Source organism: Zootermopsis nevadensis, unplaced genomic scaffold (genome assembly GCF_977971745.1).
Source record: "Zootermopsis nevadensis isolate Lab colony 2312 unplaced genomic scaffold, Znev_1.0 Znev_ptg000028l, whole genome shotgun sequence".
NCBI lineage: Eukaryota > Metazoa > Arthropoda > Insecta > Blattodea > Termopsidae > Zootermopsis > Zootermopsis nevadensis.
This window is the reverse complement of record NW_028259160.1, coordinates 17,421,730-17,445,579: the sequence shown is the minus strand read 5'-3', so window position 1 is coordinate 17,445,579 and position 23,850 is coordinate 17,421,730. Positions and strand designations below refer to the sequence as shown.

Genomic DNA, 23,850 nt, shown 5'->3' with positions numbered 1-23,850 from the left:
ACATTGTACCCTCATTCACATCTCACCTGCCACCTAGTGCCCAGTTTAGGCAATGCTTTCGAAACCCTCCAATATTTTTTTACCCTGCAAATGGAAACTCCAGTTTTTATCCAAATATTGGAATACCTGTAACATTCAATGCAGTTTTTCCCCAGAAGTTGAAGTCATGCGTCTTCATTTTTTTAAGTTTCTCCCAATCAAGAATGAGTACGAACGCCCCCTTCCCCCCCCCCCCCCATAGCTTCAATTTTTGTAATTTTTTTTATTTTATTAAACACGATGATGAAACCTGTGAGCAAACAGAAATATATCTGAGATGGATACGAAGTGGGAAACAGATAAAGTCATATTCATTTGTAAGATTCATTTAATGATAGAAAAAATACAAGTGGTCCTTTAGAAAGCCCACAGCAGTCCAGGTACTCAAGTACATCGAAGTAACATATTTGGAAATAAGTGACTTACAACTAGATAAGAAACGCAGTCAATCGAAGCGCTTGACTGCAGTTTTTCTTTCCGTGTCCCAAACCTTCCACATTCAGATGTAAAAAGCATGTCATGTTTTAAATTGATTTAAAATCAAGCAATAAGTAATATTCTCCGTGCATCTGTCAGGCGAACCACTAGAAATGCACTTTCTGAATATGCAGTAGTGTTGAAGGACTCGTTCAACGCAACTGGCACTAAAAGGTTTTGGGACAGTTCATAGCCTCTTAAAATAGATAGTAGCGCACTTCCATTATTTTGTATAGGAATAACAGTTTAAAAGAAAAATATTTAAAATATTTTCTTCTCGTAACTATTGACAGTTTTTGTGTTTGTGTGCATTTTATATCTTTTTAGAATGTGTAGCGACAGAACAGCTCCATTTAGGACAATAGAAATGTAACATACAAATGCATACTAATCCAAGATAAACACGTCCATCAACATTTATTCCGGCAGAAATCAGTAGAAATTTTTTATGCAATCAAAAACTTCTTAAGTAATACTTAAAATTACTGAAGAGCTTTTGAATGAAACAGACATAGGTTTTTATTTCCTTTTTTTAGTATATTCTTGGTTGATTTTGCTTCCCACAAAAGCATCAAAGAATACGACGAAAGAGAGTTTTGGATTTCCAGCTCAGTCCACGTTTATCCCGGATTTCCCTTAAAAGTATGCAATACGAAAATTATCACAGAAGATACAACATGACTTGGTCATGGTAGAGGCCAACATCGAAACATCTGCTCGGATCTGATAGCCGTGAAATCAAAAGCCTAGCGGAGGAAGATGAATACCATTTATAATAATCATGATAATCATCTGCAGGTGCCCCAGTATGTCGATCTATATGTAATGCAAAGAACAATCCGATTTATATTGGTATGGCAACATGACAGAAATACAATAGCGTGAAATGTATCGTTAATTACATAAAATCCACGTCACATGTTCATCCAAATTTTCACTGTTCCTTTGAGGTCCTCTATTTGTCTTGGTACGTTCTGAGAATTACATTTTGGTCCACTCGGCTTTAATGATGTTCGGAACTCAAAATTGGACCTGATCAACATTCAGACTAACAGGCGTCGATAGCGTCCTCTCGTGAACTTATTTTGCTACTTACAAATATCACAAAGACAGTCTTTAAAACTGAAACAGAACAAGGAGATTCATGTGACATGAATTTCGGAAGCAGAACGGAGTTTCCAGCACAGACGCAAATGTCTCGTCATGTCATTTACGAACACAAACGATGGCGATGTCAAAAAGGAATTCATTCCCAGTGGCATGTCTCAATACACGGTACCGAATCACACATACTTTTCCTCTAAAGGCAGTCTAAACCACAAGCAGCAGCTCGAAAGGAACAAATGGCAACTACTTTTTGGGGGCTGGTACACCGTAATCGATCTCTAATTTGTTTTATCGTGGAGTAAGATGATTAATTTATAATCCTGCGTGCTCTTATTGGTAAAAGACAGTCTGGACTGGCTGTGAACCGAATAGGGCAAGAGACATCCGAGTTTACATCTTCTGCGCCACTTTCAGGATGACCCCATCATATGCGGGGCACAGGCGCCTGGAACGTGAGGGTAGGAATTACAGGGAGAGTATAAATTCTAACCTCAACCGTTCAAGAAGCAAGATTTAAGTTCAGTGCAAGGACAAGACGTATAATTTATGAAGAGTTTAGAGTTCCTTTAAAGAAAGAAGTTCCGTGCGCAAGGAAGAAACACATGTACCAAGTTACAGTAACAAAATTGTGAACACATGAAGAGCACTGCCCCCATCCCCGTCTTTGTGGAGGCAGTTAGCACCTGACTTAAGCACCTTAACGAACAATTGCAGCAAAGTGGTGCGTAACAAAGTGAAAATTATCTGTATAAAAAACAACATTCCATATCTAACATTAATGAGTATAAAATACAAGGCCAAATTCTGAAGGACAGGAGGTGTGTGATCAGAAAGTCAAAAATTGATCTAGCACGATGATAAATCATCATCATCATCATGTGAATGGGTCACCGAACAGACCGTATATGGCACATAGACTGGACATTTATATAATTCCTCGGAAAGAAATATTAAATTCGCGGCATCTCCTCCTGAACCTACAGAATTTAATCCCACTTAAAAAACAAACATCTCAAGTAAAAATTATAAAAATATCTGATAACATGGAAGGCTTAATGTGAACAGGCAGAGCATTTGTCTTTGTTACCTTATCAACTAAAACCTTACTGCAAAGGCACTGACTGAATCCCTTCGAAGGAGGTCCACGACTCAGTGTCTTGTGACTCCAGCCTTCGGGATCACAGACACTGCTCGACAATGCCCCGCAAGATATTGGATCCTCGTAGCCCGAGTCCTTTTCCCCCTGTGCTGTGCAGACATCGTGAAGTCCGTGCGATTATCTGCTTACCATAAGACACATCATGTAAACTGCAACATTTTCCATTACCACCATAAACGATGCCAATCAATCGAAGTGTTTGAAGTGGCTTTACGTCTGCAGTCAGTCACCTGCACGAACAGTGGCTTCGACCACCAAAGAATCTGGAGATTATACCTGATTAATGAGGAAAAGAAGATTAAGGCAGAGACCAGAAGATACATGGAAGGTAGGACGCTGGGTTGGCCCCAGAGCCAGTCTGTATGCGGAAGCTATAGTTAAAATCCTCTGACCCTGTCGGGGATCAAACACCGGTCGTCCAGTCTGAGCTAACACAAGAGTTTTATAGGTTAGAAAAAATGGAGAAGCCTCTAAAAGGTGACTGACACTCGTTAATGGATGATGATAAGTATAATTAGTGCTGATGCGCCATCTAATGAGTTAGTAAAGCAGAGATGTACACCCTCGTAGAAGATATTTGTTGCTGCGTCAAAGACGATATCACATACTACAAGCTGCTCGCGGAAAGGACACGAATCCTAATGTACGTAATCTCGCCGTGTCCTAATACTGAGCCTAATTCACTAGTACAGTTGTGGACCAGTCATGAAGCTGAATTCACTTAGAGACCAAGTGCGCTTCTGAACCCTTCGCCCTTTTCCACGTAGCCCAAGGTCATTTACAGCGTCAGCATTCAAACGTGTAAGAATGGGGGAGTATAACTAATATGCAAGTCCTCATGCATAAAGATTAGTATTTTCTTTATAGAATGTGATAAGGAACTTAACAAAAGCATGGTAATTACACATACACATAACGAACGAACAGTGCGCCTAAATTCTGTCTATGAGAGGAAACTAATCAGAGACTGACTCGCTATTGCCATGAAAGACAAATCCAGGAAAAATTATTCTATTTCTTAATAAGCCCGTGGTTTACATAACATTTCTTGTGGGAAACAAATTATATCAGAGATTTTTCTATGCAGCGTCGTATTACTTCGTAAAACTCGTACGGAGTTTTTTTTTTTTTTTTTTGGGGGGGGGGGGGGTTTTGCCGTCTTCAAAACTAAAATGGCGGAATGCTCCAAGTCTCTGTCCAGTGTCTTGTAACTCGTAGCATCTGTTGCCACGATCAACGCACTTCCTTAAGCTGTCACCTGAAGAACCTAAAAGAAGGTCCTTTCTTAAGTTGCACTTTTAGTACGAGGGAGTTCTCTCGTGCCATCGGCATTAGTGTTCACTTGTCTTTGAGAAAACTGCTGTTTCATAAACAAAATACTCCGAATTCTCACATTTTCTTCGTCTGCAAGACTCAAACTGTTTACAATTTATGTAGTGGCTTCTTTATTGTCACCTAGTGGTCGAAACATTTTAAATATTTCACTCCGTGCCCTCATTTGCGTACACTCACATGGCAACTACGCCATGCACCCGTTGTCCGTGTAAACCCCACTGTAGTGGTGATACCCACCGGAGGAAGTGGTCGTGGTGGTGTCGTTACAGAAAGCTGCTGCGATGGATGTCGCGGGGTCCCCACAGTAGGTGGCAGCAGCGTTGTCTGGACTGTAAGGCAGGTTCTTCATACACGTGGGCTTGTGCATCGAAAGCATGTCCATCAGCCGACGCCTCTGAGTCTCCAGTTCTTGTATCTGGTTCTTCAAGTCTTGGTTCTGGTTTTCGAGAACTTCTGATTCCTGAAACACGTATTTTTAAAGCTTTTATGTACCATACTGAACTGATTAAGATGAAATGGATTCAGCTTGACCTCTAATGAACCACAGGATGCGATGGGAGTGATGGGAAAGAATGTAGAAAGTGGTAATGCCCTAGTTACCATCACATGATTTTCCTGGAGGGGACGAGGCCTCGACCTCGACCTCAGAAAAACCTGACAGGATAGCGAGTTTCCAGGCTGAGATTTGAATCAAAGTCCACTTGAATATGAACGAGAGATTTACATTCACTCATTTCCATTTCTCCAGGGTATTTTACTAGAAGCTACGACTAATGTGATTAGCCTATGCACTGATATTAGTTTATATTCTCTACACTGCAATAAGACAAAGATTGTATTCACCACACATTACAGAACTGAAACGTCGATCATGCCCGTTCCAAATCGGGCTGAAATTAATTTCTGTACGAAACCACACTCCGACCACAAACAGCGACCAGTGAGCGGTGTAGTCAAACCTTCTAGCTCTCAATGAATCGCACAGCAAGGCAAATGTATTTTTAGACGTTTCGATAGATGAGCAGTGGCGCACTGATCGGGCACCAGGCACCTACTTCATCTGTTTAAGACGGTTTCTCGCTATCGAGGTCTGGAACGGCTGAGAAAAACCATTAAAATCTGCTTCATGTCCGGGGAAAGGTCCCCGGTACCCACTGGATAAGAGGCTGGGTGGACCCCAGACGTCTGGACGCAGAGGCTAGAGGAAAAATCCTCTGCCACTGTCGGGGATCGAACCCCGGTCGTCCAGTCCGTAATCAGCCACTGTAGACTGCTACCCTGGCTTTATTTAAATGAGAGCGGAATGGTGCACCCCAGCTTTAAAGACAGACTTTCCAGATTAAAGACTCCCCCCATCACCTACCTGCACCAGGTTAACTGTGCGTTCTCTCTTCTTTAATCGACACTTGGTGGCCGCTATCTTGTTCCTCTCTCGACGACGCCTTCTACGTTCCTCGTCTTCCGCCGTAAGCTGCAACGATAAGCAGTCAGACTTCACATAATGACATTCTGAGCAACTATCAGCTGCCGCCTGCACCACACAGTTGGTGTGGATGATGAGCTTAATTTGCCCGAGTCTTTCGATTTCGGACCAAATCTAATGTCGTTACATTTCGCAGTCTGAGACACTGTAAGAACACGTGTTACCACCCAGACACATGTAAAAGTTTGAGATTAAGTTGGTAATACCGCAGCGGGTTGCATCGCACTGCGTTAAACAATAAAATAGTAACCAAAGTTTGGGGGGGGGGGGAAGGCGTGTGATGGTTACATCACAATAAATTATGTCACTTTAAATTTAGTCTTATGTCTAGGGTTGGTGACTTTAAATTATCGGCATTTGCTGGCAACAAATTCAGTAGACTTTAGACCCACTGACAAACAAATTAGCCGACTTAGTACGTTGAGAAACTTAACCAAATAACAAACAACACCGCACAAAGTCGTCAACCCTTTCAATGCCACATTTCCGAGAAAAATTACCAACACATTCTTCGGTTTATACGATGGCTTATTAGCTGCAAGTCACCAGTTTTCTGAAGCCACAAATAATTTCTTGATCTCATCTTATTATTATTTAGTGTTCTGTCTGACGACAGGTCCATATGAACAGGATCCTTCCATCCTTTTCTCGGACTGGGACCTGTTCATATACGTTCTTGGCAGATGATCCAGAAGTGGTTTGCCATTGCCTTCTTCTGTGTGTGAATGGAGTAATTGTTGGGATGCCACGGAGGAAAACTCCGTGTTGCCTAGACCACGGCCTTGCCCAACACAAGTTATAAATTCGGGCACCGCCGGGAACCGAATCCGAGACCCCAGGATTACAGGGCCAGCGATCTAACCGCTAGACCACCGTGGCTTAATACAGATTTTTAATGTTGTTTATAGAAGGACCGAACGCATCTGTACCCGAAATGTGTAATTTTTTCAGCGTTGAAAGGATTGCGATTGTGACTTTACAAAGCTGAAGGCACCGCGGATAAAAATAAGTTCGACTTACCCCGACACCTGGCGAGAAGAGACCATCATAGTCATATTCGTGACTACTCACCTCCTCTCTCCTCGCCATTTTGTTGTTACGCGGTGAGTCAAGATTCTCAAGATGTCGGCCGGTGTTTCTCCGCTTTGTCTGTATCGTCAGTTTGAGGCCCTCCTTGATGAGCTGGGAACACGTATGTTGCACGCTGGGCGGGGAGGTGCAGCTGGGGCTCCCGAGGGGGGAACCCGTGCTTGAGGAACTAGTGTCACTGCCCCCCGGGGGGCATGACGCTATGCGCGGGATGTTCCTCGCCGTGTACCCGTCGAAAGGGTTAGTCATGGCGATCAGAGAGTTCAGAATTTCGGGAGTTTTCGGTGTGGTACACGAAGTTTCCACACCCAGCAGGTTACTGCTACCGCCGTTAGAGGCGCTACTGGCCAAGTTCACGTTTAAACTGTACATTTTTTAAATGTCTTTGGTTGTTCCTTTATCACACTAGAATATGTTTCCTATTAATTTTGTACTGTCATTGGTATGATTTGTGTTTCAACTGACACTTTTATTATGATCTGGAGTTAGCCGCTAGCTCGCTGTTTCCTGCAGTTCACGACAGCAAAGACACACCGCCATGTCACGTGACAGTTGAACTGTACCGCTGAGTATCGCTTCTTCCTGAAATACAAAGAAAACGTTACAGTGGAACGACGGTTCCGGAGAATCTGACGTAAATACGTCTCTGTAACGTAATGTTATCTTCAATGTCTTCCATATTGTTACGAAAGCGGATTGTTGACGGCAGTAATGTAACACAACAATGCCTAGTAAACAGATGACGTTTCCTAGGTAACATAACAATGCACGCAAGCTGACCATTGTTGTCGGTCCATATTTACACATTGTTGATATGGATCTTACACGTTTTGCTAGGTAACAACAATGCCGAGTAAACAGATGACGTTTCCTAGGTAACATAACAATGCACGCAAGCTGACCATTGTTGTCGGTCCATATTTACACATTGTTGATATGGATCTTACACGTTTTGCTAGGTAACAACAATGCCGAGTAAACAGATGACGTTTCCTAGGTAACATAACAATGCACGCAAGCTGACCATTGTTGTCGGTCCATATTTACACATTGTTGATATGGATCTTACACGTTTTGCTAGGTAACAACAATGCCGAGTAAACAGATGACGTTTCCTAGGTAACATAACAATGCACACAAACTGACCATTGTTGTAGGTACATATTTACACATTGTTATCGATTTATTGATACAAGCTTTTACAAACTTCGTCACTGACTTTGGTTTGTGAACGGTTTTAAAACACTGACATTAACGGCAGCTACTTGTAATGCCTTGAAAAGATGTGAACATTATTGTTGTAGTAATAATAGCAGTTTTATAAAACCAACAATAACTTTGGATTTTTTTAAATGTTTCAAAGCCAACAAACAACGTCTTAACAATTAACCAAGTTTTATGAAGGAATACAGCTAACACATATTTTCTCACTGAGTTGAAGAAACAGTTTCGCTTATTGTCCACGTCATTATTAAGTTCTTTACGCGGTCCTCCAATGTTGCCACCCCTGCCCCAGGCCACGCCATCTGCCGTAATGCCACCTTATTAAAAACCACAATCTCGCTATTATTGCTATGTTTCTACTTTACGAATTTCACTGTGGAAGTCAGAAATATACCTCCGGCCGTGCCTGTGTTGCCACTGGTTTGACCCGAAGGCCGCGTATGTCCAACGCATTTAAAAACGTTGCTCAACCAAGTCGAAGACTGTCGTTTGCTCTGCGCATGCTTCCAGGGCGAGACTCTTAATGACAGAACCGGAAGTCCCTGGGTGGAATTAAATTACATGTGGCCTACATTCACTGCAAGATGCAGGGACCACCCAGTTATATCGGAGCGCCTATATAAGCCGTTCCGCACAGCTCAGTCGGTAAAGTGGATGATATCCGGTTCGATCCTTGTGGCGGCGAGATTTGATTGTCGAACTGTTCAATACTTTCATGTGCTTTCTCAAAACAATACCGTGTCCTCTCCAATCCCCTCTAGTTTAGGCCTTGTATTGTGCTCGGCAGAAATTAAGGGGTTATGAAGTGGCCAATCGTACGAAATATCTTTAGTAGATGATAGAATGTCGTTAAGTAATCGAACCAAGTCGCCATTAATGCTCCGAAACCCAAAAACTCATTTACATAACAAGCAGTTGTCTAAAAGAAAACTGCGCGTCTCCATGACAACGATCAGCTTGGTTAACGCTGTTCAAGGAAATAATCTCTGTTTATTCTGAGAATCATAAGAAATGCTTAATACATTTGTTTAAGTAAGCAAACAAGCGCAAAGCCTCAGGGAATCCCCCGCCAATAGCAGGAAAACATCCAATGGCAAAGCAAAGACAGACAGACAGACAGACAGACACGGCTGGCGATACGAACTCCTGGTATGATTTCTGCAGGGAGCTACAGAGTACATCAAAGGGGAGGAATTAGGGAATAAAAAATACCTCAAAGAAACACAGCAGAGAAGGTGACTGAGTAAAAGTAAGGAATGGTAAAGAATACCATCCACTTTGTGTGTCTATAGCCTATTTTTTATTAAACAGCGCTATGAATTTTTCATTGTATTTCGCACCGGTTTATTTCGATTTTGCATTACTTGTTGAACCAACGCCTACGAATTGGCAGACACTGAAGCGGAAAATTGTTTGCTTTCATTTAGCAATGTCGTGCGTTGCCACGAAAATGAGGACCACGCGACGAAACAGATTCACTGAACACCAACACCTGTTTAAGAAACGTCATTTTCCGTCGCAACAAATTATTCTTATCTTTCAACGAGGCGTCTGCCGGCTCTCAACACAGAGGTCTATTTATGGCTTCACAGGAAATCAAATCAATTTTAAAATGTATGTTCTTCATCGTGTATTAGGCTAGATAAGAATGAGATTATCTGCCATCGAAAGCCTTTGGGAGTAATGCAAAATATTTCCTACGATGCAGCAGATGTGAGGAAGTTTATTAAAGACAGCTTGTCTGTTCTCACAGATTAATGGACGGAAAAATAAACATTTTGTGAACTTGTCACCAGGGGTTCTGAGGTCCACACTCTTGAAATATTATCCGCATGTTGACTGCAGCTCTTGCCAAATAGAAATTGGAATTTGAAACTGCGAACTTCGCGGAAACAGAACACACTACGAATAAAAGTCGACTGCTCCTGCTACTACATTTTAATTAGAACGCAACTAAACATTTTGCATTTCTGACACGCGAAAAATAAGTTGGTAAAACGTTTTCAAGAGGGCAGACTGATTACCACTCTTCAGTAAATCCCCCCCCCCCTTTTAAATGAAACCCAAAATGTCATTGCCGTGTTCGATTAAGCGAGCCTCCCGCCAAACCTGGACGCTACCCTGTCCACACGCAATTAATGCAATATCCATTTGAACATTCGTCTTATCTTCCCATGTACACCCACGTCTTCAAAATACACTAGTCCCTTCAGTTTCCCGACCTAAATTGTGTATTAAGAGTCTATTTCACCATGCTTGCTACATGTCCTGAACATTTAATCCTCCTTCATGATAAGTCATCGTTTGCTGATGTTCGCTGTTGTGTACTTTCCTTCCTCCACCCGTTATCCAGTCTCTTTTTCGTTCCAAATATTTATTCTCCGCAGTTGTTCACTGTGATGTCAAGTGCTCTTGTGTGGCAGTACAAAGGGACGTGAAAGTATGTCTGTTGAGGCGGTCTTATCAGCCAGTCCAGTCCGTGCTGAAAAGTGCAACCTGAGTACGACCCGATCAGTCACTCATCATCAGTTTTACCTGAGGACGACTGTTGAGGTTGTGACAGATAAATAAAGCAACCGATGATAAATAAGTTGGCAAGCTTCTTCAAATCTTCCACTGTCATTCTTCGGTCATAAGTTCCCACAAATTTCTAACACCCCCCCCAATTCGTGCTGAATGTTCTTCCAATCCCTTCCGTCTTGACTGAATCTTCCCAAAAGAAAAAGATTACGTCAAGGAACACAAATCAGACTACAGACACGTGTACAGTGTAATTTTCTCAAGTGCCCCGTCTCTGTTAGACACAAACATTCTTCTCAGAAGATCAGAAGGGGGGGGGGGTGGAAGTTATGACTTTATTTCTGCTAGAAGGTTCCCAGGCAATGCCCGCTCGTCCTTCTGATATAAATTTGCTCTGAAACACCTAAAACATATGTCCTTGCATTACAGAAGCCGAATTTTACAGCAACATTAAAACAAGCAAAATTATTGTTCGTATTACATTAAGCTGTGTCTAAAAATTCGGGTGTTTGGATAGCAGATGGGAAGATAGAAGTTTCTGTAATCGAACGTCGCTTGAATTTGTTCTTAATTAAATTAAGCAGGTCACACGTCTCGTACGATCGATGGGTTCTGAAAATGGAACCCAAGGCTGACGTCTGTTGAGTGGAAGAAAGAAAACGGAACGGCAGGAGGGGGGCAAGGCGTAGGGGTCTAATCGGAACAGACTATTCGAACTCGCCATCTAAACGTGGATGCAGTGCGAATCGAACTTTGGAACAGAAATTAGCCGAGACTTGTTCCAGGTTCGCTCTGCCGCCATATTTGCAGTCTGCCTCGCGACTTACAGAAAAAACAAAGATTGTCCCCCCGAGCCAATTGAATGCTCAGTGATAGTTTACAAATAAGCGGAAATTGGTAGTCAGCTTCAAGTTCCGGCTGGCTTAACCCTGTAACGCCTAATGCTAACAAGCTGTTTTACTAATCACCGACTCTGCATTTTTCCCACAGTTATATTTATCTAGCTGTTAGAACGCTGGCCTTGTAATCCTGGGGTCTCGGGTTCGAATTTATAACTTGTGTTGGGCAAGGCCGTGGTCTAGGCAACACGGAGTTTTCCTCCGTGGCATCCCAACAATTACTCCATTCACACACAGAGGAAGGCAGTGGCAAACCACTTCTGGATCATCTGCCAAGAACGTATATGAACAGGTCCCAGTCCGAGAAAAGGATGGAAGAATCTTGTTCATATGGACCTGTCGTCAGACACAACACTAAAAAAAATATATTTATGTGTTTTGCATGATTCTCAGAATAAACAGCGATAATTTCCTTAAACAACATTAATTAATCAAGTGATGGTTGTCATTGAGACACGGACAACCTTTGCTCCTGCGGTAAAAGGCAGGCACTTTAAATCTTATTATCCGGTCGTATCAGAAGCCAAGATTGGAATAGGTGGAGCTTAACCTCGTCTGTCTCGAATACGTGGTGTTGAAACAATGATACAAAAACCTGCATGTAGGGGCACTCCCTCCAATTAGGCCACGATAACTTTTCTTCCAAGTTGTTTCCATTTCATTATTGATTAATCATCGTATCATTTGGACGCTACGTAGTCTCAGCTACGGACAGCGTCGTTAAATAAGCTACTGATGATGATGATGATGCACGGTGTCATAACCCAGAAGACAATCCAAATCTTGGTAGCCGTGAAAACCTCGAATATCTCAGGCTACAAAGCCTAGACGACAGACCAGGGCACCAATTTCGCCAGAAACTGCCGTATTGTGGTCTTGTCCCTTGATCCACCCTCGCTGACAAATGACTGACAGAGCAAAACAGCTGCTCCGCGAGACAGTCGTTCACTCTCAACACGCCGGCTGCGAACCACGGCAGGCCCGCGGGTTTATCGATCGCCTGGAAAATTTATTTCATATTTGCAAATATGGACACTCACCGACTTTACTACGAAATACATTCGTGGAAAAACCCCGACGTAAATCTTTCCCTCGTTTTCCTCTTGACTCAGTGTGGTTACTTTCGTCATCATGTGACGAACATTTAAAATAAATGTGGGATTCGATTAAACATTACATGCATAGAGCTTAGCAGTGTTGTCTAGCTTGATAACTCTTTGATTTTACGTATTATTCTTCTTCAGTGTGTTCTGAATACCCAACCTCTTCCCTTGCTTTCTTCCTTAATGTCTGTTCCTAACATCTAAAACAAATATTTTGTGCCAGATTCCTTCCTAATTGTGTAATATTGTTCACGAATACTTAGTTTTAATTTAACCTCTTTCTAGATGCCAGTAATAAAGAACTATTTTATCCCTCTGAAACCGAAGTTCGTCTGAATATAAAGAACTCAGTCCGTACCGCGAAGAAAACACAAGACTTCACCATTACCCAGATCAGCTGGTTAACGCTGTTTAAGGAAATAATCGCTGTTTACAGTGAGAATCATAGTTCGTCTGATTAATATTAAAGAATTCAGTCCGTACCGCGAAGAAAACACCGCACTTCACTATTACGAAGATCAACTGGTTAACGCTGTTTAAGGAAATAATCGCTGTTTACACTGAGACTCATACGAAACACATAAATACAAATAGCAGTGTTGCTGGTTGTTGAACCAGGTGGTACATATAGTTACCACTGGGCTTTTATACTACTTCGTACTGAGCACGGATGAAAGGAAATCAAATTTTTCTCCGCGTTCGTACGAATAAGTTCCTGTTCCAATTCCAACGTGCCTTTGTTTCGGGTTAAAACAATGCAAAAGTCGGTATGAGAAACTTCGCGGCCAACATCTGAGTTGGTGCTGGTTTTTAAACGCAAGTTGACTGATAAACTGGCTTGAAACAACAAAAGTAACTTGCACTGGCCTACATTTTCCTCGGAGGTCCTGTTCCAATTCCAAGACAACATTCCGATCGCAAATCTCGTGTTCTTTTGCGTGCGTAATAAACAATAATTATTTAATTTGCCACAATCACTTTCGAATGCGGTGTGTTACGTCACACCCCATTATTTCCGCAGGGGCGAATACGCACAGCTGTTCCAGAGGCTTATCTGTACAACATCGACAGATGTCGAATGCGGTATGTTTTTTTAAACGATCGTCGCCGAGCAACTAGGCGAGAAATGAATTCGGATGAAGAACTCACGGATTGTCATGTCCCTTCCTTATAACTTCTTAAGCAGATGACGGATTTTCATTAAAATTGGCATGATCGTCACGCCACGACAGGCTATATCCATATTTGTACTTTTCAGTCTCCCGATCATGAACAATACCAAACCTGCAATAGCGCGAAGTTCTGGAGTGGGAATTCATAAAGTATGCTGATGTTTCTCGCGGTTATAAGTCTGAGCAGTAGCAAACTTGATAATTCTGGGCCCTGACTAACTCCTTCATATTTGTTTAGTCTTAATGTGTTGACAGTCGCGAATAACCAGCTCAGTTGATGGCAGTATAAACATATTAATGAAGCAGCTCACTTAAACAAACAAATGTTCCTCGCAAACCCCCCCCCCCCCGATTTCACCACACTTTCCCGCCAGTGACTCAAACGGAACCACGTCACGTGACGCCGGAGGCAATTTCCCAACTTCGCCGCGCTCACTTCATCTGTCTCTGTTCACCAACATGTGGTCCGCAGCCTTGGCCTGCTTTGCTTCTCGTCTGTTCGGTAAAGACCATACGCAAAACGTGCAGGCATGTCTCCTAGTTTCACTACCGCACGGCGTTCTATGCTGTGAGCCCGTTGAAATTCAACGGGGTTTAATTATCTCGTATTCCTTACTCCTTGAACACCTCTGAAACGTCGGTCACTTTGTACCAGACTACACGGCGCGCAGTGTCATATTCGACGCCATCAGACACCTCCTTATTCGTGGTTTTCGCGAAGATGTCGGTCCAGACTCCGCGTCGTATAACCCACAAGCTCCTTTGCCACTCTTTGGTCACGTGACACGCTTTCACCCGTTCCTCGCCCAACTCCTTCCCAAAGGCCCCGAAGTCAAAGCAGAGGTAGCCACAGTTGACCTCTCACGTCAAAGCCAGGTTCTACCTGGCCGACAGTAACGTGTTTGCCACAAAATGCGTCCTCCGTTCGCGAGAACACCCATGGCGACTACACGTTTCGACGCTTAAGAGTTTCTTTCCTTCCGGGCCGGGGCTTGCTACGTCATTTCAACGACGTGCGGCAGGGATATTTAAATCGTGGTTCTGCACGTTCAGTTTTTTTGTGAACACGGTTATGAACCTTCGTATTCCATTAAAGGCGACGCATCTGTTGACCAGCTGAGCGACTGTCAACTTCTCAAGGCCTGCCTCTTCTCCATGAAGTTACTTAGTTTGTCTGTAGATTACTGACAATGGTCAAAGTTAAATTCACCTCACACTGCTAATTTTATACGCAAGCACGTTGCCTTGGAAACGAAATGTGACAAGAGAGGGACATCTCTTTGCGCAGTTTGTTCGCGTACTAATGGTATGTGGTAAACAGTGAATCCTCTTGTGCGATCCCACGTATGGAGGTACCGGGAGCCAGTCTGATGTATGCCAATGGGTGGGTCAGGATTGGTTGGCTGATATACCGCTGGACCAGCAGAATCTGGGTCGCCTTAAACAGAGACCACTTTCATGCTTCAAGATATATCACAGGAGTGGCGTGGACTCAGGAGCCTTTGAAGTTTCTATATAAAGTGAATGCATAATGGAGGCATTCATCCGCGTAAATTGCTTATATTCCATACTCTAAAACATTTTAATTTATTCTGTGAAAGACAGGAAAACTCATCCGATATATGACTCGAATTTAAATAATTATAATTAGGGCACGTGCCAAATATATGGACATGTTAAAATCTGAACTTGAAAAAGTGGTGGACACAGTACACACGATACTTAATAAACAAATAAGAAGGAGCCGATATCGATAGCTCTATAAGAATCGATACTGTCCAAATGGTATTACGTGTCGCTACGGATTCTGCGAATCGATGTAGCGTGCACGTACGACAAGTTCTCTTGAGCTACCAGCTGTGTCAGATGGTTAAATGGCGGAAAAAAACCGGCGTTTCGACAACCATCTCTGCACCCTTCCTCAGGATACTGATGTGACTGGTTAGCAAGCAGCCATGAACACGGAACTCGAACATGTATATTCAAGACTAGGACTGATCTGAAGCCACATCAGAACCCAGAGGTCTAGGACAGAGATGGTTCTCAATTTTGACCACCAGCCCCAGAGAACATCGAAATGTTATGCAACGACACCTGCAAACACTCGTGACGTAAAAAAACCCAATTTAATAACGTACTGAGGATAAAATCGTATCAATACGGATTATGTGTCGATTGAAACAGAGTATGGACATTTGGCATCTGTGCCGTTGGAACAAAGAAAATGCGGGAACCGAAGCAGCGATGATCGCGCATAGCGGAAACGCCTTTCCCACGGCACAGCCGCCAAATATCCTCTTCACTGCAGTCGAACTTAGCACAGTTTAAAATGCGTAAATAAAGGATGGACAGAAGGAAATAAAATAAAATTACAGGGAAAGAGATAGAGAAGCAAGCAGACGATGGTCCTAGACGTAGCGCGCTGTCCTGGTCTTCGCGTTACGGGAAACCAAGTTGATAACATTTTTTCTGGGAATGTTTCGCTGATAATCCGTCTTATCCGGCAAGCAACAAACATCGCACAAGTTGGTGAAAGGAAGGACACGAAGTCATTTTGTTCTGCGCGAGGAATGTTGCTAACCGACCGCGTGAATGTCCCTGTGAACAGCCGCGGATCGATTCCGGACAGAGGCAGAAGTTTCCGTCGCAAACCGAGATCGATTCGGTGTCACACATTGGATAATGAATCATCACGGCGACTGCAAAGATTCTGCCATTTACAAAGACAAGTTAAATCCAAACGTAACTCGTAAAATATCCGTTCTTCGAGGGATCCACGCGAATTGTAACAACAGAAAGATCACTTAACCAAATTTTTGTATCTGTCAAGTCTTAATTAACAATATTTATAAAGTACTGCCTAGAAGTTTCGATAAATTGTCGTCACTTGCAATATTCCGACCTGCAAATCTTTCTTCGGTATGTTCCGGCTGAATTGTGATTGGGGGGAAACGTCCACTGGAAGGCAGTAGGGATATCAGTCGAAGCAAGAGATCGCTAATGTAATTCCGAGGCCCAGCGTGTGGCACAAAGGAGCCTTGCGGTCTGGCGGACGAAGACCGCGCCCACCTGTTCCTCTTGTAGGCATCAGAACTAAATGTACTGATTCCGTGTCTTTCAGTAACTCATTGGCCTTGTAGAAAGGATGTCTTATATTATGGTTCAATTAATTATGCTTGGAGTCACTGACGGACCACTGTCCATCTCCCCAGATGGTCCATGAGTACACGAGCAGTGGCGGAATGGTACTCACCCCCAGGGGGGGGGGACGAAGGACTCGGAGAAAATCTTGCCCCACTTGGGCAACCGTAAATCCCACAAGGAGCGCCCACGACAGAAATAAATTGATTGATACTGTTCGACGAAATTAAAGTTGTTTACGAAGAGGATTATTAAGAAAGATCTTAGTACAAAGTGCAGAGTTACTGATGGTTAAAGCAGATGGTACATATAGTTACCACTGTGCTTAAAAATACGGGCACAAGTATGCATTTTCTGTCAATTATGGCTCAGAAAATAAGTTACTATCGCAGTTCGAAAAAAAGTTACTAGCAGGATTATCGTCTGGTTAGCGCCATCAGGGAACTTGCTTCAGAAGCTGATAGCCGCTCAGCTGGTCTATACATTTCTCTCGTTTTACGGTAGCCGGATGATCAGAAGACCCCAGGCACTCAAATGCCATGTAAAATTTATGTTAATGTTATCCTTCCATCTACGTCAAGGTCTCTCAACTGTCTCTTCCCTTCAGGTTGATAGACTAGAAGTGTATCTCCCATGCACGCCACATCCTTTCCTGTCCGACCGACGGATGTCAGCGAGATTTCGTATACATAAATCGTACAGTTTACTCCAAAGAGTTTTTTTTTTCGTGCGCCGGGAATCAAATTATGCCAGTTCCCCCGTCGTCGTTAAAGACGCATGTGACCTTCACTCCGAGAGCCTGGCGTGACCTTGGTTACCGCGAACAGACGAAGACATGTCGAGATTTATGAAATTCCGTGACTCTATGAAGCACGAAGCGCAGAATTTAAGTCCTTACCGCAAAGAAAACAAATCTCCATGACAACGATCGGTTAGTTAATCGTGTCTATACCGAGAATCACATGAAACACACGGATTTAATATGTGCTCAAAATTCGAAGAGTTACTGTTTATCAGAACAGGTGGTATGCACAGTCGATGCGTTAATACAGCTATCTGGGCGGAATTAAGCTTACGAACGTCTAAATAAGTACTTTTATTACGTTGACGAAACGTCGCCAAATATGAGGAAACTCGTAATATATAGGTACCTACTAAGAAAGCACTCGAAACTGCAGGACAGTCAAATTTTTTGAAACCACGATTACGGAAAAAGCGATTAAATTTAAAAGACTGCTCACTTCAGAACGTCTTGTCGCCCCGTTTAAAAATGCAGATAATCAATCAATAATTTTGCCTCTTTTGGACTCCCACATAAAGGAACGAGTTACAAAGTTTCCACGACGGCGAATATTTCGATTGTGTTCATCTGTGTTATGACGCCAAATTATTTTAGAGGTGTCGTGTTCGTATTCTGAGTAGTAACACCGTGTGTATTTGTAGGTAGATACAAACATCTCGGAGGAACATACCGCCAACGTCTTCGGGGTACAAAAGTACGCGTCACAACCCAGGAGACGATATTAGATAGAGTCGTCACGAGGAACTCATATGTGAGACTTATCTAATCATAACAGAACATTTTAACTTACAGTTGGGACTATAAGAATCTGTAGTAGGTCTGATACAAGGACACACGACAATGGGTAGTGTCTGAGAATGACAAGTAGAGAGGAGGAAACCCACCGAATTGTTACTAAAGCGCCTGATAATGACCGAGGAGTGATTCTTATCTGTGCAACTGGCAAGTGACGGTTGTTGATAATTTTTAAACCTGACGTAAAAAAACACGTAGTTGATAATCGGGAAGTTATTGTTGAGAGAAGAGTAAGATTCATTGGGCCTAGACTTTGTATTACAAGCTGATAAATGGATGCAATGTACAGCCTGCGAAACATGCTGAAATATTTGTATATTTTGCTGATGTTTTTATTCAATATTCAAACCACTATTTTCAATTATTGTAATCTCTGGCGTCTGTCGAAGGATTTGAAAATCGTGTTATGCTACGGGTATGTTGTTCTTTTTTTATTTCCCGAAATCAAGTGACTGAGTAATCAGATAATAAACAGATGATGCACTTATAAGCTCTGAAGATGGAACGTGTGAAGCCAGCATGGCTGCATTTCTGAACAGTCGTGAAGAAACTCACGATATTCGGTTTGTGTACGTCGCCAGGAGAACTGGTTTTTCAAACGAAAAAACTAAGCTCACTTGTTAGCAATTATGTCTAACCTTCACATCCTGGAAATTATATCTTATACTTTTTGATAACATTCAGGAATTTTATCGTGCTATTAAACAAGGGGCCTTAAAATAACTCTTGTGACAAATGTGCATTAACTCCTATCTTTGCTTCTTAGACACTTTTTATGGTTATTTCGATATTTTTTGTGTGTGTGTCCAAAACACACGTGTCGCATAATATCGTCACGTAAACAATAAAAAATGTCCTGTTTGCCTTTGTGCCTCTAGGTATTAAAACACTGCGAACGTCTGATGTAAGATTGGGTTCTCAAGGTCCCTTTGTAGCACTGGGGTACTAGAATTCCCCTCTCTTCTACAAAAAAGTATGTCCATTGTATCTCATTTTTATCGCATTTTTTTTAAATATTTTAAAAAACTATCAAGTGTTGTTATTGCTTTGTGTTGATTGCCAATAACATTTTATTACTTCACTCTTGAGGTGGACTGTATCAGACAACGTAAACCAGATAACTTGTTTACAACTGATACATTCGCTTTCAGCAAGTCCTTTCCAATAACCTGTAACACATGTTCCTTTAACAATTGCATTATTATCTACTCATCTGATACCACAAATTTCTGTACACTTTACGACATCCACACTTCAATCTTATTTACCATTCTCACTTCTTGTGTTCACGCGAGTTGTGTGCATGTGTGTGTTGGCAACACTGAATTTGTGTACGTTGCGATGATCCCATAATATCGATTTTTTTTTTAAAATTTGTTTGTACGTTTCGATCATACCAAAAAATCGACGCTCGTCTACATAATATATCCGAATTCAGTCCGAACCGCGAAGAAAACACAACGCCTCACCATTGCAAAGATCAACTGATTAACGCTGTTTAAGCTCTGATTTTCCTCGAGTCCTGTCAAGTGGTTAAGAATTCAGTCCGTACCGCGAAGAAAACACCACACTTCACCATTACAAAGAATCCAGTCCGTACCGCGAAGAAAACACAACACTTCACCATTGCAAAGATCAACTGGTTAACGCTGTTTAAGGAAATTAACGCTGTTTACACTGAGAATCGTACGAAAGTCATAAATACATTCTGTGTGTGTGTGGGGGGGGTGTGCAGAGTGCTGATTATTAAAGCAGTTACCAGCCGGCTTTAAAGGGCAAAGACCTAATCATAAAAATTGCAGTATTTTCGTGCAACGTATGTGCAGTCTACTTACCGCACAATTCGCCTTGGAAGACGACGCAATTTATGGCTTCGTGTACGCCGTACAACAGGTTTTGCAGAGTGGATACTCGCTTGTTTTCTCATGGTTAAACCAAGTGTTTTGGCCCGTTGTGAAAAATTAGGGACACAGAAAAAAGGACACGTGAAATATAAACGGTGGAAAATTCTTTTTTTTTATTTTATCAAAAAACAGGTACAATCAGCTGTATCACGCGTAATCATGACTTAATGTTGGTGAAACATTCGTGATAAAAAGTAAGGAATGTGACTTAAATCAAACTTAATTAACTTACAAGGCATTGGAGCAATTAATATCGACCAGTTTTGACACAAATCCAACAGATGATCGTTTTCAACCAGTTTTCTCCTTTCTCACGACAAAACCGGAAGTTACAACACCGCCGATATGAAAGGCCATCACTTCACCCCGCTCAATACCATTTTTCCCATCTACAAGGTCTAGCAAGTGTACTCTTTCTATGATATTTAATCGCTACTAGGTGACGTATGTGTCGAGCTGTTAGTTACTTTAACGTAATATTTTAATTTTCTCACAAGAGATCCTTCGTGAACCACACTTTGCTCTTAGAAACATTCATAAGCATGTCTTAATCTTCTGTGTAGCTAAAAGTGAAACACACAACAGAAACGTCCCGAATGGGGCAATAAGCCACATTTCATTAAATTATTCTTTTGCTCATTTAAAAGGGAAGTGATTTGCATGAACCTAGTTTCTCCACTGAACTGTTGTTCACCGAAAAAAAAACATGTGTAACTTCGCTTTGAGGTAATGTCCTCGTCATTTTAACGTCTAGACCGACTTAATTTGAAAAGCAAATGGGAACCATGACATGGATATTATTGTCCTAGAGCGCAATTTCTCAGCCTCATCAAGAACCGGGACCACTTGTAATCAATGAGGATAATTTACTGAAATTCTTATGGAAATTCTTTAGACGTTTTGAGGACACGCGGTAACTACGCGTGCCGGTGTTGCAACAGTCAGTAATTCTGTATTTTGCCCACACAATGTATTTATGGCTTTTGTAAGATTCTCAGTGCAAACAGCGATCATTTCCTTAAACAGCGTTAATCAGCTGATATTTCGTAATGGTGAAGTGTCGTGTTTTCTTCGCGGTACGGACTGAATGTTTACATATGCTATTTAGATGAGCATCGGGCTCATTCATTTCGAAATCTCTTGTCCTCTCGTCTCACATCAAGAGAACGAAAGATTAAAACATACACAGGTGTAGTTTTGTCAGTTGTGCTGTATGGGTGTGAAACTTGGTCTCTCAACTAGAGGGAGGAACACAGATTGGGGGTCTTTGAGAACAGTGTTTTGAAGAAGAAATTTGGACCTAAAAGGGAGGAAGACGGACCATGGAGAAAATTGCAAAATGATTAGATTCACCCGATATTCTTAAGGTGATTAAATCGAGGAGGATAGCGTGGGCGGGACATCGGCACGCACGGGGAAGGAGAGGGGTGTTTAGAGGGTGTTGGTTGGGAGGCCAGATGGTAGGACACCGCTAGGAAGACCTAGATGTAGATGGGAGGACAGCGTTAAGATGGACCTTAGGGAGACGGGCATCGATGCAGAGAACTGGATGCAGCTGGCTTAGGATTGAGTCCGGCGGCGGGCTTTTGTAAACACGATGATGAACCTTCGGGTTTGCATTCATCCCTCCAAGTGTTCATCAGTAAGACGTCCTAGACTTTAACTTCACGTTCTTCAGTGAACTAAACATTTGCCAACAGTGACGGTTACTGACAAATGACGAATACATAAGCAAAACGTGTTTTCTGATATCTGCGAACTATTTTCATCCGCTGGTTGATAACCCTTGCCGCAAAGCACCCAGCACTGCGATGTCGCCATTGACAAATAAATGTTCATGGTTAATGAAAGTACAGCTGTGAGCCATTATGTGTGTTCATGAGCTCCGTCTGTTTACTCGGAAGAGCTGAATAAGCGCGGCCATCTTGAAGGAATTGTCATGACAACTGATTGGAGCATTAAGTACAAAAAGTTTCTTTGCGGCAGTTCTTAATTATCCAAAACATGGGATTGAAGAATTTAACAATTCATTGCGAACGTGTATTTTCTGCTCGAGACAGTTTTGTATGAGCGTTGATGTAAAATAATTGAAGGTCTGAGTATCGTACAGACTCGGAAACCGTCTACTGGTAGTTCGCTATTACTGCATTGGAGGGAGGGGGGGGTGTTAGATGCGGAAGTCCGAATTAGCGTCTCGCGTAGCCCAAACATGACGGAATTTTTATCACTAGACTCTCTTAACACTTATTACAGGCAGCTTCGAGGCCAACCACCAAAATTAATAACGGCTATTTAGCCTATTATCGGTTTACTTAACAAGCGCTGTCAGTAATTGAGACGATAAGCTACTATTTTTATAATAGTAATAATAATAAAAATAATAATAAACAGGAACTGTCTCCGGGTCACTCAGGAACTATTTGGCCAACGTCCCGGGTGAACACATCAGGGAACTGCAGAAGACCGCCATTTTGGGAACTTCAAACATCATCCGAAAGACGCTTTCATAAAATAAAATTATATAATACATGTAATACATATTAAAAACAAAATGTATCCCGGAAATAGCTGCTGCCCTATGTACCTTAGGGACAAGGTCTGTCTCGGGTACATAGAAGTACATACCCCATAAAGTGGTGAATATTTAATGGGATAATAATAGTCGACACTTCAAGACCGTACCGCAAAGTAAACACAAAGATCAACTGTTTAAGGATACAATCGCTGTTTATGGTGTGAATGTGACGAAACATATAAATAAAAAATGAAGAGTTATCGACTGTTGAAGCCACTGAGCTTTATAAAGTCAAAAAATGTCTCTCAAGACATCACGTGTCTCATCCCGATAAGAAGAGCTTTTTGTATTTCATAGATGAGTTTGTTTTGTTGATACTAAGATTGTGGACGACCATCAACTAATTCTGCAACGCAGTCTCTGAAAAACTGAACACGAAATCTCTCACCTTTAACTGAATCCATACGTGAGACCGACCCACTGCATCCTGCCCCAAGCCAGATGGATCAAATTCAGACACCCTGACATCAGTTTAACAGTATCCTTCCATCTACGTCTGGGTCTAGCAAGTAGGCTCACGTTTTCCGATGAATATTTTGTACGCATTTATCGTCGGTCGTGCCCCGCCCACTTAACCCTCCTTGACATCATCATCATCATCACTACTACTATTTTTTATTGGCTTGGTTAAACAGCCTCCAAGCGCACACGTAAGAAGGGGTTTACGCCACAGGAAAACTCTTTCGACGTCGTATTTTATGGTTATTGGGTAATTAATTTACATACTGTCCATCCCTTACGTATAACCCCGATAATTATCACCACCTCCGAAGGCTTTCTTCTCAAGACAGACGATAAAAGCCTACTATAGTCGTTCTTGCACGCGTACACATGAACTACTGATTTGAAATTGAATTACTGCCGTAATCCGTGGTGGGTCCTCGGACGATTCTTCCTGTGGCACGTACCTTGTTTCGGAGCGTCAACTGCCTTCTTCCCTGGACTCCCGTCTGCCACTTGCTGTCTCTCCGCGCACCACTACACATTCCGTGGCCTCTCACGGCGCTCACACGCGACGAACCAAAC

General features: G+C 42.3%; 1 protein-coding gene across 3 annotated transcripts; it reads right to left on the bottom strand.

Moving 5' to 3' along the window:
* Nucleotides 1-349: 349 nt before the first annotated feature.
* Nucleotides 350-23,850, bottom strand: Atf3 (Activating transcription factor 3). 3 transcript variants are annotated; one of them, XM_022057436.2, is made up of 4 exons: nucleotides 23,733-23,850; nucleotides 6,621-7,271; nucleotides 5,481-5,588; nucleotides 350-4,577 (listed from the first exon to the last, which is right to left on the bottom strand). In XM_022057436.2, exons 2-4 carry the CDS (start codon nucleotides 7,059-7,061, stop codon nucleotides 4,302-4,304), a joined length of 825 nt encoding a protein of 274 aa, XP_021913128.1. In that variant the 5' UTR covers nucleotides 7,062-7,271; nucleotides 23,733-23,850; the 3' UTR covers nucleotides 350-4,301. The 3 variants fall into 3 exon arrangements, with proteins under 3 accessions (XP_021913128.1, XP_021913131.1, XP_021913129.1); XM_022057439.2 differs by having other exon boundaries at nucleotides 6,672-7,271; XM_022057437.2 differs by lacking the exon at nucleotides 23,733-23,850 and adding an exon at nucleotides 8,308-8,410.